The sequence below is a fragment of the Falco biarmicus genome, chromosome 3, assembly GCF_023638135.1.
Source record: "Falco biarmicus isolate bFalBia1 chromosome 3, bFalBia1.pri, whole genome shotgun sequence".
NCBI lineage: Eukaryota > Metazoa > Chordata > Aves > Falconiformes > Falconidae > Falco > Falco biarmicus.
The window spans coordinates 121,322,677-121,335,354 of record NC_079290.1 but is presented as its reverse complement, the minus strand read 5'-3'; the positions used below and the strand labels follow the sequence as shown (position 1 = coordinate 121,335,354).

General features: G+C 48.9%; 1 protein-coding gene across 1 annotated transcript; it reads right to left on the bottom strand.

Annotated features, from left to right (window-relative positions):
- Positions 1-1,981: 1,981 nt before the first annotated feature.
- Positions 1,982-12,610, bottom strand: SNRNP40 (small nuclear ribonucleoprotein U5 subunit 40). The gene is made up of 10 exons (XM_056332280.1): positions 12,381-12,610; positions 11,982-12,111; positions 11,372-11,465; positions 10,589-10,754; positions 9,971-10,093; positions 8,865-8,985; positions 8,042-8,124; positions 7,558-7,619; positions 4,169-4,272; positions 1,982-2,430 (listed from the first exon to the last, which is right to left on the bottom strand). The coding sequence occupies exons 1-10, from the start codon at positions 12,567-12,569 to the stop codon at positions 2,381-2,383; spliced, it is 1,122 nt and encodes a 373-aa protein (XP_056188255.1). The 5' UTR covers positions 12,570-12,610; the 3' UTR covers positions 1,982-2,380.
- Between the last annotated feature and the right edge of the window lie 68 nt (positions 12,611-12,678).

Sequence of the window (12,678 nt, the reverse complement as noted above, 5' to 3'; positions counted from 1 at the left end):
AGGGAAATGAGGACAAGAAACGTTCTCAGGGGGACCCCACAATCCTTCCCTTTTCACTGCACAAAATTGCACCAATTTCCCAGCTCTGAAATACCTGGTGGCTGCAGCAGATTTGTCCTGGTCAAATGCTGCCAAGACTGTGCAGGACAGTCCTATGGCATGGTGCTGCTGGGGTGGGAGCATAACATGGCCGCTGTCCCAGCTGAACTGCAGCCCTCAAGAAGGCCCCTCTGGGATGGGGCAGAAAGGCAGTGAGGTGACAAACGCCTGATACAACCTGAGCCAAGGCAGCAAATGAGGGGAAGAAATGGGGAGGAAAAAAGGATGAAAACTGAGGTGGACACTGTCAGAAGAGAAATGCCACATGTGCTCCTCATGGCATGTTAATTAACATCAGACAACAGCTCATGGCACGGGAACCCCTCCTTGTATGTTCTCACACAGATGCGCTGAGGCTCAGCTCTGAGTCAAGGGCTTGATGCCGGTTTCAGCCTTAACCAAAAAAGCCAGTGCGGACTGTTCCCTCCCGGCCTAAACCCCAGGGCTGGGGTGCAGCAGCGTCAGCCAGGCGGAGGGACCATGGCTAGAGGGCAAGACCTAACAGAAGCTGAGGTCCCCCCAAAGCTGAGGCAGGGTGCAGGCACCCTTGTGGGATCCCAGCACTCAGCCAGAGGTATATGAAGGACGGATCTAACCTGCTCGAGGACCTGCCACCAGGCCTGTTCCCCTACTGCTGAGCACCAAGAGCACCGTGCCTGCCACAGAAAACTCACTCTGCTTACAGAAGGGAGTTTTTAGCAAAGTTTGTAACAGAAGGCTGGATTTTACTCAAAACATGAAAATAGGATTCAGCAGTAGCCCAACAATTACTTTAAGTGTGGTCATTTTTATTGCCATCAACAAAAAATAAAGCTGCTCTTCTGAAGATGAGTGCCCTTCCTCAGGGGTCTGTATTGGGGCCAGCGCTGTTTAACACTTTTGTCGGTGACACGGACAGCAGGATTGAGCGCGCCCTCAGCAAGTTTGCCAATGACACCAAGCTGTGTGGTGCAGCCGACATGCAGGAGGGGAGGGATGCCATCCAGGGATGATGGCTCTAGATGCCAGTCTGTGCAAACCTCATGAAGTTCCAAGGCCAAGTGCAGGGCCCTGCACGTGGGTGGGGGCAATCCCAAGCACGAGTACAGGCTGGGTGGAGAATGGATTGGGAGCAGCCCTGAGGAGGACTGAGGGGTGCTGGTGGATGGGAAGCTCAAATGTGCACTCACAGCCCAGAAAGCCAATTGTAGTCTTGGCTGCATCACCAGCAGCATGGCCAGCAGGTCGAGGGAGGTGACTGTCCCCCTCTACTTGGCTCTGGTGAGACCGCACCAACTAGTGCTGCATCCAGCTCTGGGGTCCCCAACATGAGGACACGGACCTGTTGGAGTGAGTCTAGAGGAGGCCGCGAAGGTGACCAGGGGGCTGGAGCACCTCTGCTGTACAGACAGGCTGAGAGAGTGGGGGCTGTTCAGGAGAAGGGAAGGCTCCAGGGAGACCTTAGAGCAGCTTCCAGAACCTAAAGGGGCTGACAGGAAAGCTGGAGAAAGGCTTTGGGCAAGGGCATGTAGCCATAGGACAAGGAGGAATGGCTTTAAGCTGGAAGAGGGGAGATTTAGATGAGATACTAGGATAAATCCTTGCCTGTGAGGGTGGTCAGGCGCTGGCACAGGCTGCCCACAGCAGCTGTGGCTGCCCCATCCCTGGCAGTGCCCAAGCCAGGTTGGACGGGGCTGGGAGCAACATGGGCTGGCTGGAGGTGTCCCTGCCCGGGGCAGGGGGCTGGAACTAGACGGTCTTTAAGGTCCCTTCCAACCCAAACCCTTCTGTGATTCTATGAAGGTAACGTCTATGGTTTCCTCAGGTTATATACCAGCGAGGTCCTTGATTGAGAATTGTACAATAGAAAAATAAACCAGAACAATAAAAGCCAACCACACAGTTCTTGTAAAAAGCTATCTATTTCAGTTTTGACCATATAAAAAACAAGAAAAGAAAGCAGACAGGGAATATACAAGCCACGTGTGGACTTTAAACAAATGTTACCAATTTCATGTGATCTGGGTAAGGGTTTAATAGTTGGTAGTACAGCCAAAACCAAGTTCCTTTCAATTCCAAATTTTCCTTCCACCCCAAAGAAGGGTGGTGGTGGAAAAAAGCTGTACAGTGAGACCATGCAGACATTACAGCCTGTGAGAGGGCAGCTTGTCACATCAAGCTGCTTCAACATTTTCCCAATGCCACAAGCATGAGGGGGGCTGGCACCGATGAGAAGCAAGTCAATTGACTTCTGTAAATCAAGGATCGTGAGGGCACGAATCCTATCATCTCCTTGTCAGCTTTACTGGATCTCCCCCATATACAGTCTTTTGTCGCTGGATGCGGAGAGTACTGAGGGAGGGAGACAGGAGGAAGGGAGGAATATGAAAATTAAACACAACAGTTTGAGACTTCCACTAACGACACATCATTTGAATGGAACTTCTCATTTCACTTGCTGTAAGTGATCTAGAAAGCCAAATTTCATTTGCTCCCCAAAAACACTTCATGAAATTACTACTCTGACACCTAATCACACGCTGTGCATCGTGGCTGCCATTCCCCTGTCCCAAGGCAGGCATAACAGCATACTGCCTGTAATGTCTAAGCATTAAAATGGTAAAGTGAGGCGTATAAACATGCTGTTAACGCTCTCAAGCATTCTGAAGAGTTATTTTCATTGCAAGAAGTGTTCAGATTGCAAACTGGGCACTGCTGCCAGGACTGCATGCCACTAGAGGGCACAGGCTGGCCAGGAAAGCCTTGTCAAGACTTTATTATTTTATCAGAACAAGCGAAATGCAGCTGGCACCCAACTACAACACACCACTGAACCAGAAAAGGCTCTGTAGGCGATTCAAGACATAAGCATCAAAAGAAAGACCCAGAAGTGCAGCTCTTGACACTGACAATGGTTTCATTTGAGTCCAGGAGAGATTTGGGGGATTTCTATATAAACTTGCAGACTAGTGTCTGTCAACTCGCTGTTCTGGCTCCCTGTGCACTCCTGTGCAGACGAGTATAGCAGTGCGGGCACAGTGATTTACAAGACTAACATTCCCAGATGTTAATAGAAATCAATTGCATAACTCCCATGCAATGCCTGAATAGGTTTTTAATTTTTATTTTAAGCTGAGTGATTGATTCACAAATTGGAATTCAGCGGAGTACAACTGCAAACAATCTGCTCCAAACCAGAGAGGAGAGATCATGCTGCACTTCCAGCACAGTCTCCAATCTGAAGACAGGGCAATGAATAACCAAGGAACAAACCCATAACTCACTGCTCTGCTGCACAGACTGTCATCCTCAGCACAACCAAGCTCTTGGCTTCACTTTGGGGTTGACTTGTTAATTTTTGACCGGAGCAATGCAGTGACCTGGCTGATGGTGCAAGTGTTTCCATAGAAACAAACAGCACCCTGCAGTCCTGCCTGGGCCACATGTTGCACCAAGAAACTGATGTGGAATTTGGGCTCAGTTAATGCATGGTGGTTAAAACCATTCTGAAAAAGCCACCATGAGCATTGTCTCACTCAGTGCTGATATGTGGTGCCATGTGCCAGACACCTCTAGAATGGGGACAAAACCTGCTGCACAAAGAGCCTTCTTTGCCTCCTGTGGCTTTTGGGTAAGCTAAGAGACCCCAAGCTGGAGACATGTTCCCAGGTGATCACTGTCCTCATGCGATCACCAAATGTATGGTTATATCCCTGGCATCCAAACCCAGGTACCTCAAAACCTTTTTGCATGGCCCTTGGGAAGTCTGGACAAGCCCTAGGCAGCAAGCAGCCAAGCCATGACTCACAGCCACCCACAGGTAACCACCAGCCCAGAACACCAGCCACCCTGCTGCTGTATGGGTGCACCCCTCCAGGCAGAGCCCCCACACTCAGCCTAGGACCCCAGGGCACACCCAGCCCTACTCCTACCTACGGGAGAGGAGCAAGCAGGAGTCTGCTTCCCCTAAATTTGTCTGATACTTGGGGCTCTGGGCCACAGGCAATTTTGGGACAGTTTTCCAGAGGATCAGCAGTTCAGCCAGCCCTGAAACTATTTCCCCTGATGACTTGAGGTGGGGAGGACTTACTAATGGGTTCCTCTGGATGGAAAGCCAGTTCATTCACCGACCCAGCATGGCCTGGCAGCTTGTACAAAATCCTCCTGGATGTGGTGTCCCAAACATAGACAAACCTACAAGAGAGCCATTGTGAGTGCACGCATTTGATAAAGGAAAGCAGCTGCCCCTCGCAGCAACAGTTTATTCTTGCAGCAGTTCATCACCTGGGCTGAAACAGATGCAGCACTTAGTGTGGATAAACAAGGAGCTTCTCAGGAGCAAAATACTGCACTGCCAAATCCAGAAGAGCAGAGGTCTGAGCAGGTAGGAGTCAACACGTCGATTCATGTCAAAAACCTCACGACTGTCACAGTACAGCAGCTCCATTTCACCCCTCATGGCACAGAGCTGGATTTGAAAGCATGAGGCTGTAGAGATTCTCAATGCAGCAGCAACATTGCTGCTAAGGCAGAAAATTAGCATTGGGATTGGGGAGGAGGGTTCTCACCCTTACAAACACCTGCCTGCAAGCCCAGCGGTCACCCTTGGTTTGGGCTGACAAGGAGTGAGGAGCCCAGGCGCTCCCTCAGCCCCTGCTATGGTGTCATCCCCCATAGCCAAGTTTTATATCTGGATTTCTTCCTGCTGCACCATTAAAGTCATGATTCACTTCCCAGCGTTTATTAGAGGGCTGATCAGATTGTGCTGAGCCCTTTGATTAACCTCCTGCAGTCCTCGCCACAAGCTCACAGCGCTGACCAGGTCCTGCCTGAGCACCGCACCTTGGCTGAAGTCACCGGGATCCTTCAGGCAGGTCAGAAAGAAACCGCTGGCACCAGGCACAGATCAGCCCCCCAATTACTCTTATAAATGGCTTCAGAGAGTGGGGGAAATGGTGCCTTGCTGTAAATCACCCTGTACCTGAGATCACTGCTTGCCCCTCATGGGTGTTGACAGATACCTACATGGTGCGGTGGCTGCACACAAGATCCAATGGGAAGCAGAGTGATGCTCTGATCCCAGTTATGGTAATCATCCATAGGAGTGAGTGGGATATTTTTTAATACATCTAAACAAGAAGAGCCCTGAGCAACATCCTACAACCCAGGCAAGGTGATGCTGCACCCCACCTGCACAGGAACACTGCATCTCTCCCTCCCAAACACAAAGGCCTGGTCACATGAAACGGCATTTGTTACAAGGTTCACAGCTCTGCAAAAATATCTGTGGCTGGGGAAAGCTGCCAGTTCTGGGCTACACTCACTCAGTCGTCTCATTTTGCTCTTTAGTGAAGTGACTGGCAGCTAAAACGTAATCTGCTGGGGCAAAAAAGAGAAGCAGCAGGGCAGTAATTGGCTGGGTTTGGCAGGAAGGGCAGCTCTGCTGCCTGTATGCCCCATGGGCATCACTACAGCTATTTACAGGGGACTGTAGAGGGTGAGGGCACAGGGGACAGTCCGTAAAACACATGTAAAATCAATCTACTGCATCACACTCCTCCAAAGGAAGGTCACTGCAAATGTCCAGTGTGCATCCCTACGTCTTGCCTGCATGAATTCAAACATGATAAGGATCATTAGCACTTTCATCAGCCCCACAAGCAGCCCAAGCTCTGAATACCATGGCCAGACTGTTTCAGGCTTATGCAATGCTACCCACAACAGGTTCCTCAGTTTCACCTGTTCCTTTCCATTTGTCAGGGCTTTGCAGACCAGACGAAGAAAAAGACTTGCTTGTACAACTAGCCTGCCTTTTAGTTGAAATAGAACTGAACTTCTCTTCCCCCCAAAAAAGCAGTGAATCATTTATAACGCTGGCTAGACAGAAAGGACACTAGATACCAACGCAGGGCAGATCCATTTTGGTAGGAGCATTCGGTTTTAGGCTGGTACTATTCTTTGACTTAATTTCTTGATACACACAGGAGAAAATTCAAGCCTGCACGTGAAGTCATGTTTGTTACTTAAAGCAGCATTTCTTCAAGAACAACTATTTTATATAGAATGCAAGAACTGTAGCAAATGCTTTCTCAAAGCACTCTGCTGTCATGTTTTTAATTTGGCATTGCAAAGCAGGCGAGCACTTTAAGTAGTTAGTTTTACTATAACCCTTCTGAAGGGCTCAACAGCAAAAAAAATATTCAGGTAACTGTCCCTCCAACATACACATGCACTCCATGTAATGCAGAAGGAGAGAGTAATCAGTATTTTGTACTCAGACAAATTAAACACTTGTTTAATCTTGCTGTGCTTTCCCAACAGATACTCCTTCTCAAAAAAGAAAAAATATTAAAAGCTCAGAGATAAAGACAAGATTTGAGCTGCCCTGTCTAACCTGCCCCGGTACCTGGCTGCATGCTCTTCCACACGAATATCACAACAAAGCTGCTGTCAGGCCACAGAGCTACATCACCATCTGCAGAACTAACCTAATGGCCTAAGACGTCCAGCCACACTTCACTGCTGAACAGATCAGCCACAGCTTCGGCAGGCTAACACGCAGGCATTCCTCCACCACGTGCACCGCCGCTTCTGCCCAGCAAGATTGTGAAGGAGAGTCACATCTCAGTCGCTTGCTGTGACAGCTGGCCCCACTATATCTGGACAGTGGGAGCTAAAGTTCTCCCTATCCTCCATCAGAAACTCATTAATTTGCTGATTACTACTGCACCATGCCCTGGACTCTGGCCTGCAGGAATTTCTGTCTCAATGTCACTAAGGGGCATCTGGATTTGCTCCAGCAGAGGTTGGTATCCTTCATGGTGACCTTCAGTGTCTGGCACAGACCCTCTGCCAGCTTCCTCCCTCCACCCAGTTTGCTCCTCAGTTGCCTTAGTTTATACAATACCTCATTTAAAAGTCCAGTATGCACTAATTTAGTCAGATCTTTATTGCTTCTTACTCATTAATTAAGTAAAGATTAAGAATGATCCTTGAACACCACTGGTGCCTCCTGCAAGCCACCACACAGCCATTTAACTGGTATTTGTGGCCATTATCAGTATAACCCCCACACTACACACACTTCCCCAGACTCCCTGCATCGCAAAGACTCTCACAAGCATCTGCCAGTATGACCACAAGGGACCTAGTCCACTGAATACCATGTTCCTGTCATATGCTGGTCCTGGATTTAGATCTCGTGTTGAACATCAGCAGTAATGTAGATCTCTAGGCAGCTCTTGACAATAAGAAAATTTTACAACTATATGGTGCTCCTCCACTGTCACTAAGGCAATATAAATGGCTGCTATTGTAATCAGGGAAGATAATGCTCACAGAAGACTACAGCAGAGGGTTGTTTGGGTCTTCACACCTCTATGCACAACTCTGAGTCTTCAGATTATGATCTAACTCATTCCAGGAGTGCCTGCAAAATGGTTATGGATTCATAGTATCAGGAACACAGTGGCAACTCACCTGTCAGCCGATCCCCCTGCAATTTTACTCCCATCTGGGGACCAAGAGCACCTCAGAAGATTCTAAAATAAAAGAACGTGCACAGATCTATTTCCAAAGGAAGATTTAGTTTTCCCCTTTCTCTTGAATTAAAATCACCATGAGACTTTAAATATCACAAGCACCACTTTAATGATCTCCCTTCAGAAAATGAGATGGTAATTACAGATTTTATTTTATTGCTGGAAACATCCAGTGCCTTGTTATTTTACACAAAGTAGATAGTAAATGTAGAAAATACTTAATTTACAGCTAATTATAGCTGAACCGAGCAAAGAAATGTTGTTATTGTGGCTTTAATTGGAATCCCACTTTGTGCATTCATCTTTCTTTGAGTTCTTATTAAAGCCTTTCTGGTTTAGACTTGGATTTAAAAACAATTTACAGAAAAGTTAATAGCAGCAGCATTTTACAACAATCATGTTTTGGTCTACAGTACACTCACCTTTTCAAAATTATGTACGTTCCCCTGGAAAATCTTTACACATCTTTCTTTAGGGGCAAATGGTCGCACATCCCAGATGCGGACTGCAACAGAGAGCTCACAGTAATTAGTTGAAGACGGCAGAGGCATGGGGGCAAGGTCAGATTCTGGAAACATTCCTTTTCCCAAGACATGTGCTAATGAGCAAAGACCTGGTCATGCTCCTTGTCTCTTCATGCCTAGGTTTCCAAGCAAAAGGAAACCAGCAGCTTTCCCTGCAGAAAGCTTTGATTTGAAAGGTCATATGCAGAAATTTATACATACATCAAGACCACTGCCAACAGGAGGGGGAAAATCCAAAACTACTATACAAACAAACGACCATCTCCTTACATGAGCATTTGCTTTATTCTAACACACTCTGTGACCACGATTCTAATCAGCTCAGCTTTGCTGAGCAACCTCACACAGGAGACAGGCAGTTTGGAAACTGTGCTGTCATTCCCTGCTGTGGGGAAACAGCCAAACTGCCCTGACAAAAGCCAGACCAAGACTGCATTCAACTGTCTGTACAAGTAACATGTGCCATAGCTTGTGTCCTCACTGCCATTTGGGAGATGTGACAAACTCTTCTGATGCAGCTGCTCCCTCCCTGCAAAGGACATGACCATCACTGGTGTAAAAAGAATTCAAGCTTTATCTCTGGAGCCAAGCTCTCTTCAGCCTATCCCTACCTCTGGCTCTTTGTTTTTCTACATCAATTTGTTCCTTCCTAAATGCCATGCAAAGCCAGCATAACCGAGTACTGCCCGACAGCTGTGCTGTCACACCAGGTAGGACGCACCTGTGTTGTCCATTGCATTGGAGAGCAGGTAGGAGCCTTCTGAACTCAGACTGAGGCCTGTCACTGAGTCCGCATGTCCTCTCATCGTGTAAGTGAGCTTGTTCTGGCGAAGATCCCACACCTTTCAGACACAACATTGTGGTTTAAAAAAAGACAGCCAAGACCGATGGAACTGCTGTTTCCAGAGCATTTCACATGGCTACTGATCAGTCAGCTGTGGCATCAGCTTTTGATTCCAGTCGGTGGGGTCTGAATGGCTAAAATACAAAGCTAAAATTTTATGTGTGTTGTAGGAAAAATGGAATTTACCCCCTAGAAGACTTCTAACTGAACGTGTTCAACCACCAAGAAGTTAAATGCCAGCAGCTCCATGCATGCAGGAATCCCTCTCTATCCGGCTATAGCTCCCCCAGCTCCCAAATTCCACTGACTGATGGCACAGAGCAGCAGTTGTCCAGTCCCCAAAATTTCATGCTGTTCTTCCCCAAAGAGGGGCAGTCTGAACAGATCTCATGTCAGGGCTACACTTAGCAATGGCTTTCTGATAAGCACATGCTCCCCATGCATAGGTAAGGCTGGAGCCTGAGGCTAGGACAGTAAGGCAGACTGAACCGTACAGGTATCAGGAGAATCTAAGTTACCAGCTGAATGAAACATTGAGCTCACTCTCAAATAAGAACTTTCCACACTAGCAGGTGACAAAATAAGTTGCAAACTGAAGCAGAGGGCAGAGAGTGTGGATGTGACACCACATTTTATTTAGTTTACCTCATACACAGCTCTAGAGCCTCTGGGACAGGCACAGGGTGCCAGAAGAGCCAGCATACTATATTGGCTCCAGTGGGTGACAGCAGTGCTGGGATGCCTGGCCAGGAATGCTAGGGCTGTCCAGGCCAGGGTGTCACATGGCAAACAGCCCCAGAGTAACTCCCTCAGTTTATTGGCCCTGTATCAATAGCAAGGTTGGACACTGTGGGTCCATGTGGTTCTTGTGACTGTAAAATTAACCAGCAGGCTTCCACATTTGTCCTTGACCAATGGAAGATGTGACAGGATGGAAAAGGTGTGCACAGTTGGAAAAGCAGACGAGGACACAGGCGTCCTACCTTAATATCGTTGTCGATGCCTCCAGATATGATCTGATCACTGGTGTCATTGAAAGTTACAGCCAAGACCTGGTATGTGTTCTGAAACGTCTGGACGGCAGCTTTTTTCCTAATATCCCACAGCTGAAAGACATGGCAATTGTAAAAGTTGTATATGAATATATTAACGACAAAATTATAACAAGCTGCACAGATACTTGGCAGAGACTCAGACTGCTCTCCTGAAATTCCTTCTTTTAGATTTCAAGAGATGTCTATAAAAACCGTAATAAAAGTCTGGTGTTGTTGGAGCACAGGAACGCAGGGGAGGGAAGAAGGGGCTACGGTGCAAAATTTCAGTAATGGCTCAGCTTTCTCATGCTTTGTTAATGCACATCAGCAGAAAAAGTACAAATGAGCAGATTAATCTTCTTAACCCCCCCTCCCAAATAATTACAGAAAAAAAGAGCAGTCAAATTTAATTTCAAATTTTTTATTTCTACAAAGTTATTAGATAATAAAATTATAAGAGTAATGAAAGGCTGAATTCAGCCCACTTAAATGGGAAGACCCCAAAAATTCTTTCAGAGATCCTATCTTACTCTCATTCCAGACTATCTCCTTAGAAAATATACTGACCTTCACTGTTCCATCATCACTGCCTGTACAGACAAGCTGGGGTCCACGTCTTGCTGGGTAACAGGAGTTAACGAATGAGGTATGGCCCTTCAGTCTTTTCACTCTCTCTCCAGTCTCACTGTCCCACACAGCCACTGTTTTGTCTGTGGATGCTGAGAAGAGCATACTGCAAGGAAAAATTGCCGTGAGGATCTCAATTTTGGAAGCACTTCTCCCTCCCACCTTTTTTATTCTCAAGTTCTGTGATCAAAGCTGGACACATTCAGTGGAAACATGCCACGAAGAAGAATCTCTCCCATACACCAAGACGGTGTTTCAGAGGAGGCTGACTGACAGTGGGGCAGCTACACAAGGCACTCACATTAACCCCCACATCTAGATACATATAGATTGGTTTTCCACCTCCTCGAACACTATCTAGGACAGGAAGGAAAGCTCAGTGGCAATAGCTCAGCTGCAATAGCAGAACAGCCTTCTAATTTAACAAATATCTCACTTGTTTTATTTCCTTCCCCAGTGTCTTCCATATGACCGCCACCAGCTTTCCCCCTGTTCCTCAAGAATGACATCAAGGGCACTGTGGGTCACAGGTGACTCCAGATCCTTGGTGCAAGCTCAAGCAGGCACTGCTCCTTATCTGGGAAAGCCACACTATGAGCATTCACCATACACAGACCAACCAGGGGCAACGATGAGACACTCTGCAGGACTCTGGCCAGCAGAAAGCACCTTCCTACAGAAAGAGCTGGGCCTGAGGCCAAAAGACAACTGCACACCACTTACCTGCCGTCTGTGTTATAGTGCAGCTCCATAACCGCCCCACTATGTCCCTTCAGGGTGGCATAGTTATCGCAGTCCCCGTAGACATTCCACAACACTGGGGGAAAGGAAGGGACAGGTAAGCACAGGAACAGGCTGTGGATGGAGCCACTCTCCGGGCATTCAGCAAAACAAGCTATTGTACCATCACCACTACTGTCCCCAATCCAGGATGATATGTAGCAATAAAGAGCAAATCATGTGAGCTCTGGAAGGACAGACAGTTGATTTGAACTGATTTCTGGGTTTATATCAAGGTGAATTTCTTAAGAAAAGTAATGATCTTCACCTCTGCAACCCAAAGCATTAGCGTTTGCATTGCTGAAGTCAAATGCAGACCGATGAGGGACGGGCAAACACAGTTCTGTGACCAGCAATGTGTGTTACCAGCCCCACTTGAGGAAGGGCCTAAACCAGCTGGCAGTGACAGCTGCCAAAGAAGCTGGAAAAAGTTTCTTTCACCCTTGCTGGTAACACACTTCATGCTCAGGACCCATCACAGCACAATGGCCTGAAATCATATGAGCTGCCGCCCTGTAAAGCGCTGGCTGGGACAGCAGTGCCTGGTACTCACAGATGAGCCTGTCGAAGCCAGCGGAGGCAAGGGTGTTGCCGTTGGGGTGGAACTTGCAGCAGTACACCTCTCCTTCGTGGCCCGAGAGCAGCATGATGGGGGCCTGCAGGGACGAGCAGCGTGGCGGGCCCTGCAAGAGGCAACGGGAGAGCCGGGTGAGGGGACCAAAAGGCACAACCCTGAAGCACGACCGGCCCACTAACCGCCCACAGGCCTTCCCACAGCCTGCCCCACGGGCCATCCCACACCCCCGCCATCCCCTTATGGGCCATCCCCCCTCCCCAAACCCCGCCATCCCCTCACGGGCCATTCCCCCTCCCCAAACCCCGGCGGCCCCGCACGGGCCTGCCCCCCTCCCCAAACACCGCTGGCCACTCACGGGCCTGCCCTCCGCCATACCGCCTGCAGCAGGGCCCCGGGGGGAGGCTGCCCCCCGCCTCCCGCGCCCGGCGCACCCGGCAGCTCATGGCGGGGCCGCTTGGCCGCAGTGGGCACAAGCGGGAGGTCGGGGCCAGGGGCGGCACCGGGAGCTGGAGTGGGGCCGGGGCCGCCGCCCGGCACTTTCCGCTTGTGCTGCTCGATCATCATCGCCGGCCGCGCGCGCCCGTCCACTCCCCTATTGGCCGGCCGCGCCACGTCCTGCCGCGCCAGTGGCAGAGCGCGGCCGGATAGCCCGCCCCTCTCCGCCTTACTTCCG

Excerpts from the sequence above, each read along its gene's own strand:
- SNRNP40 (XM_056332280.1), bottom strand. The coding sequence starts at position 12,569 with ATGATGATCGAGCAGCACAAGCGGAAAGTGCCGGGCGGCGGCCCCGGC. Across the intron at positions 8,986-9,970 it reads GCATCGACAACGATATTAAG|GTGTGGGATCTTCGCCAGAA; the intron begins GTAGGACGCCTG and ends TGTGTCTGAAAG. Across the intron at positions 8,125-8,864 it reads CAATGCAATGGACAACACAG|TCCGCATCTGGGATGTGCGA; the intron begins GTGCGTCCTACC and ends TCTCTGTTGCAG.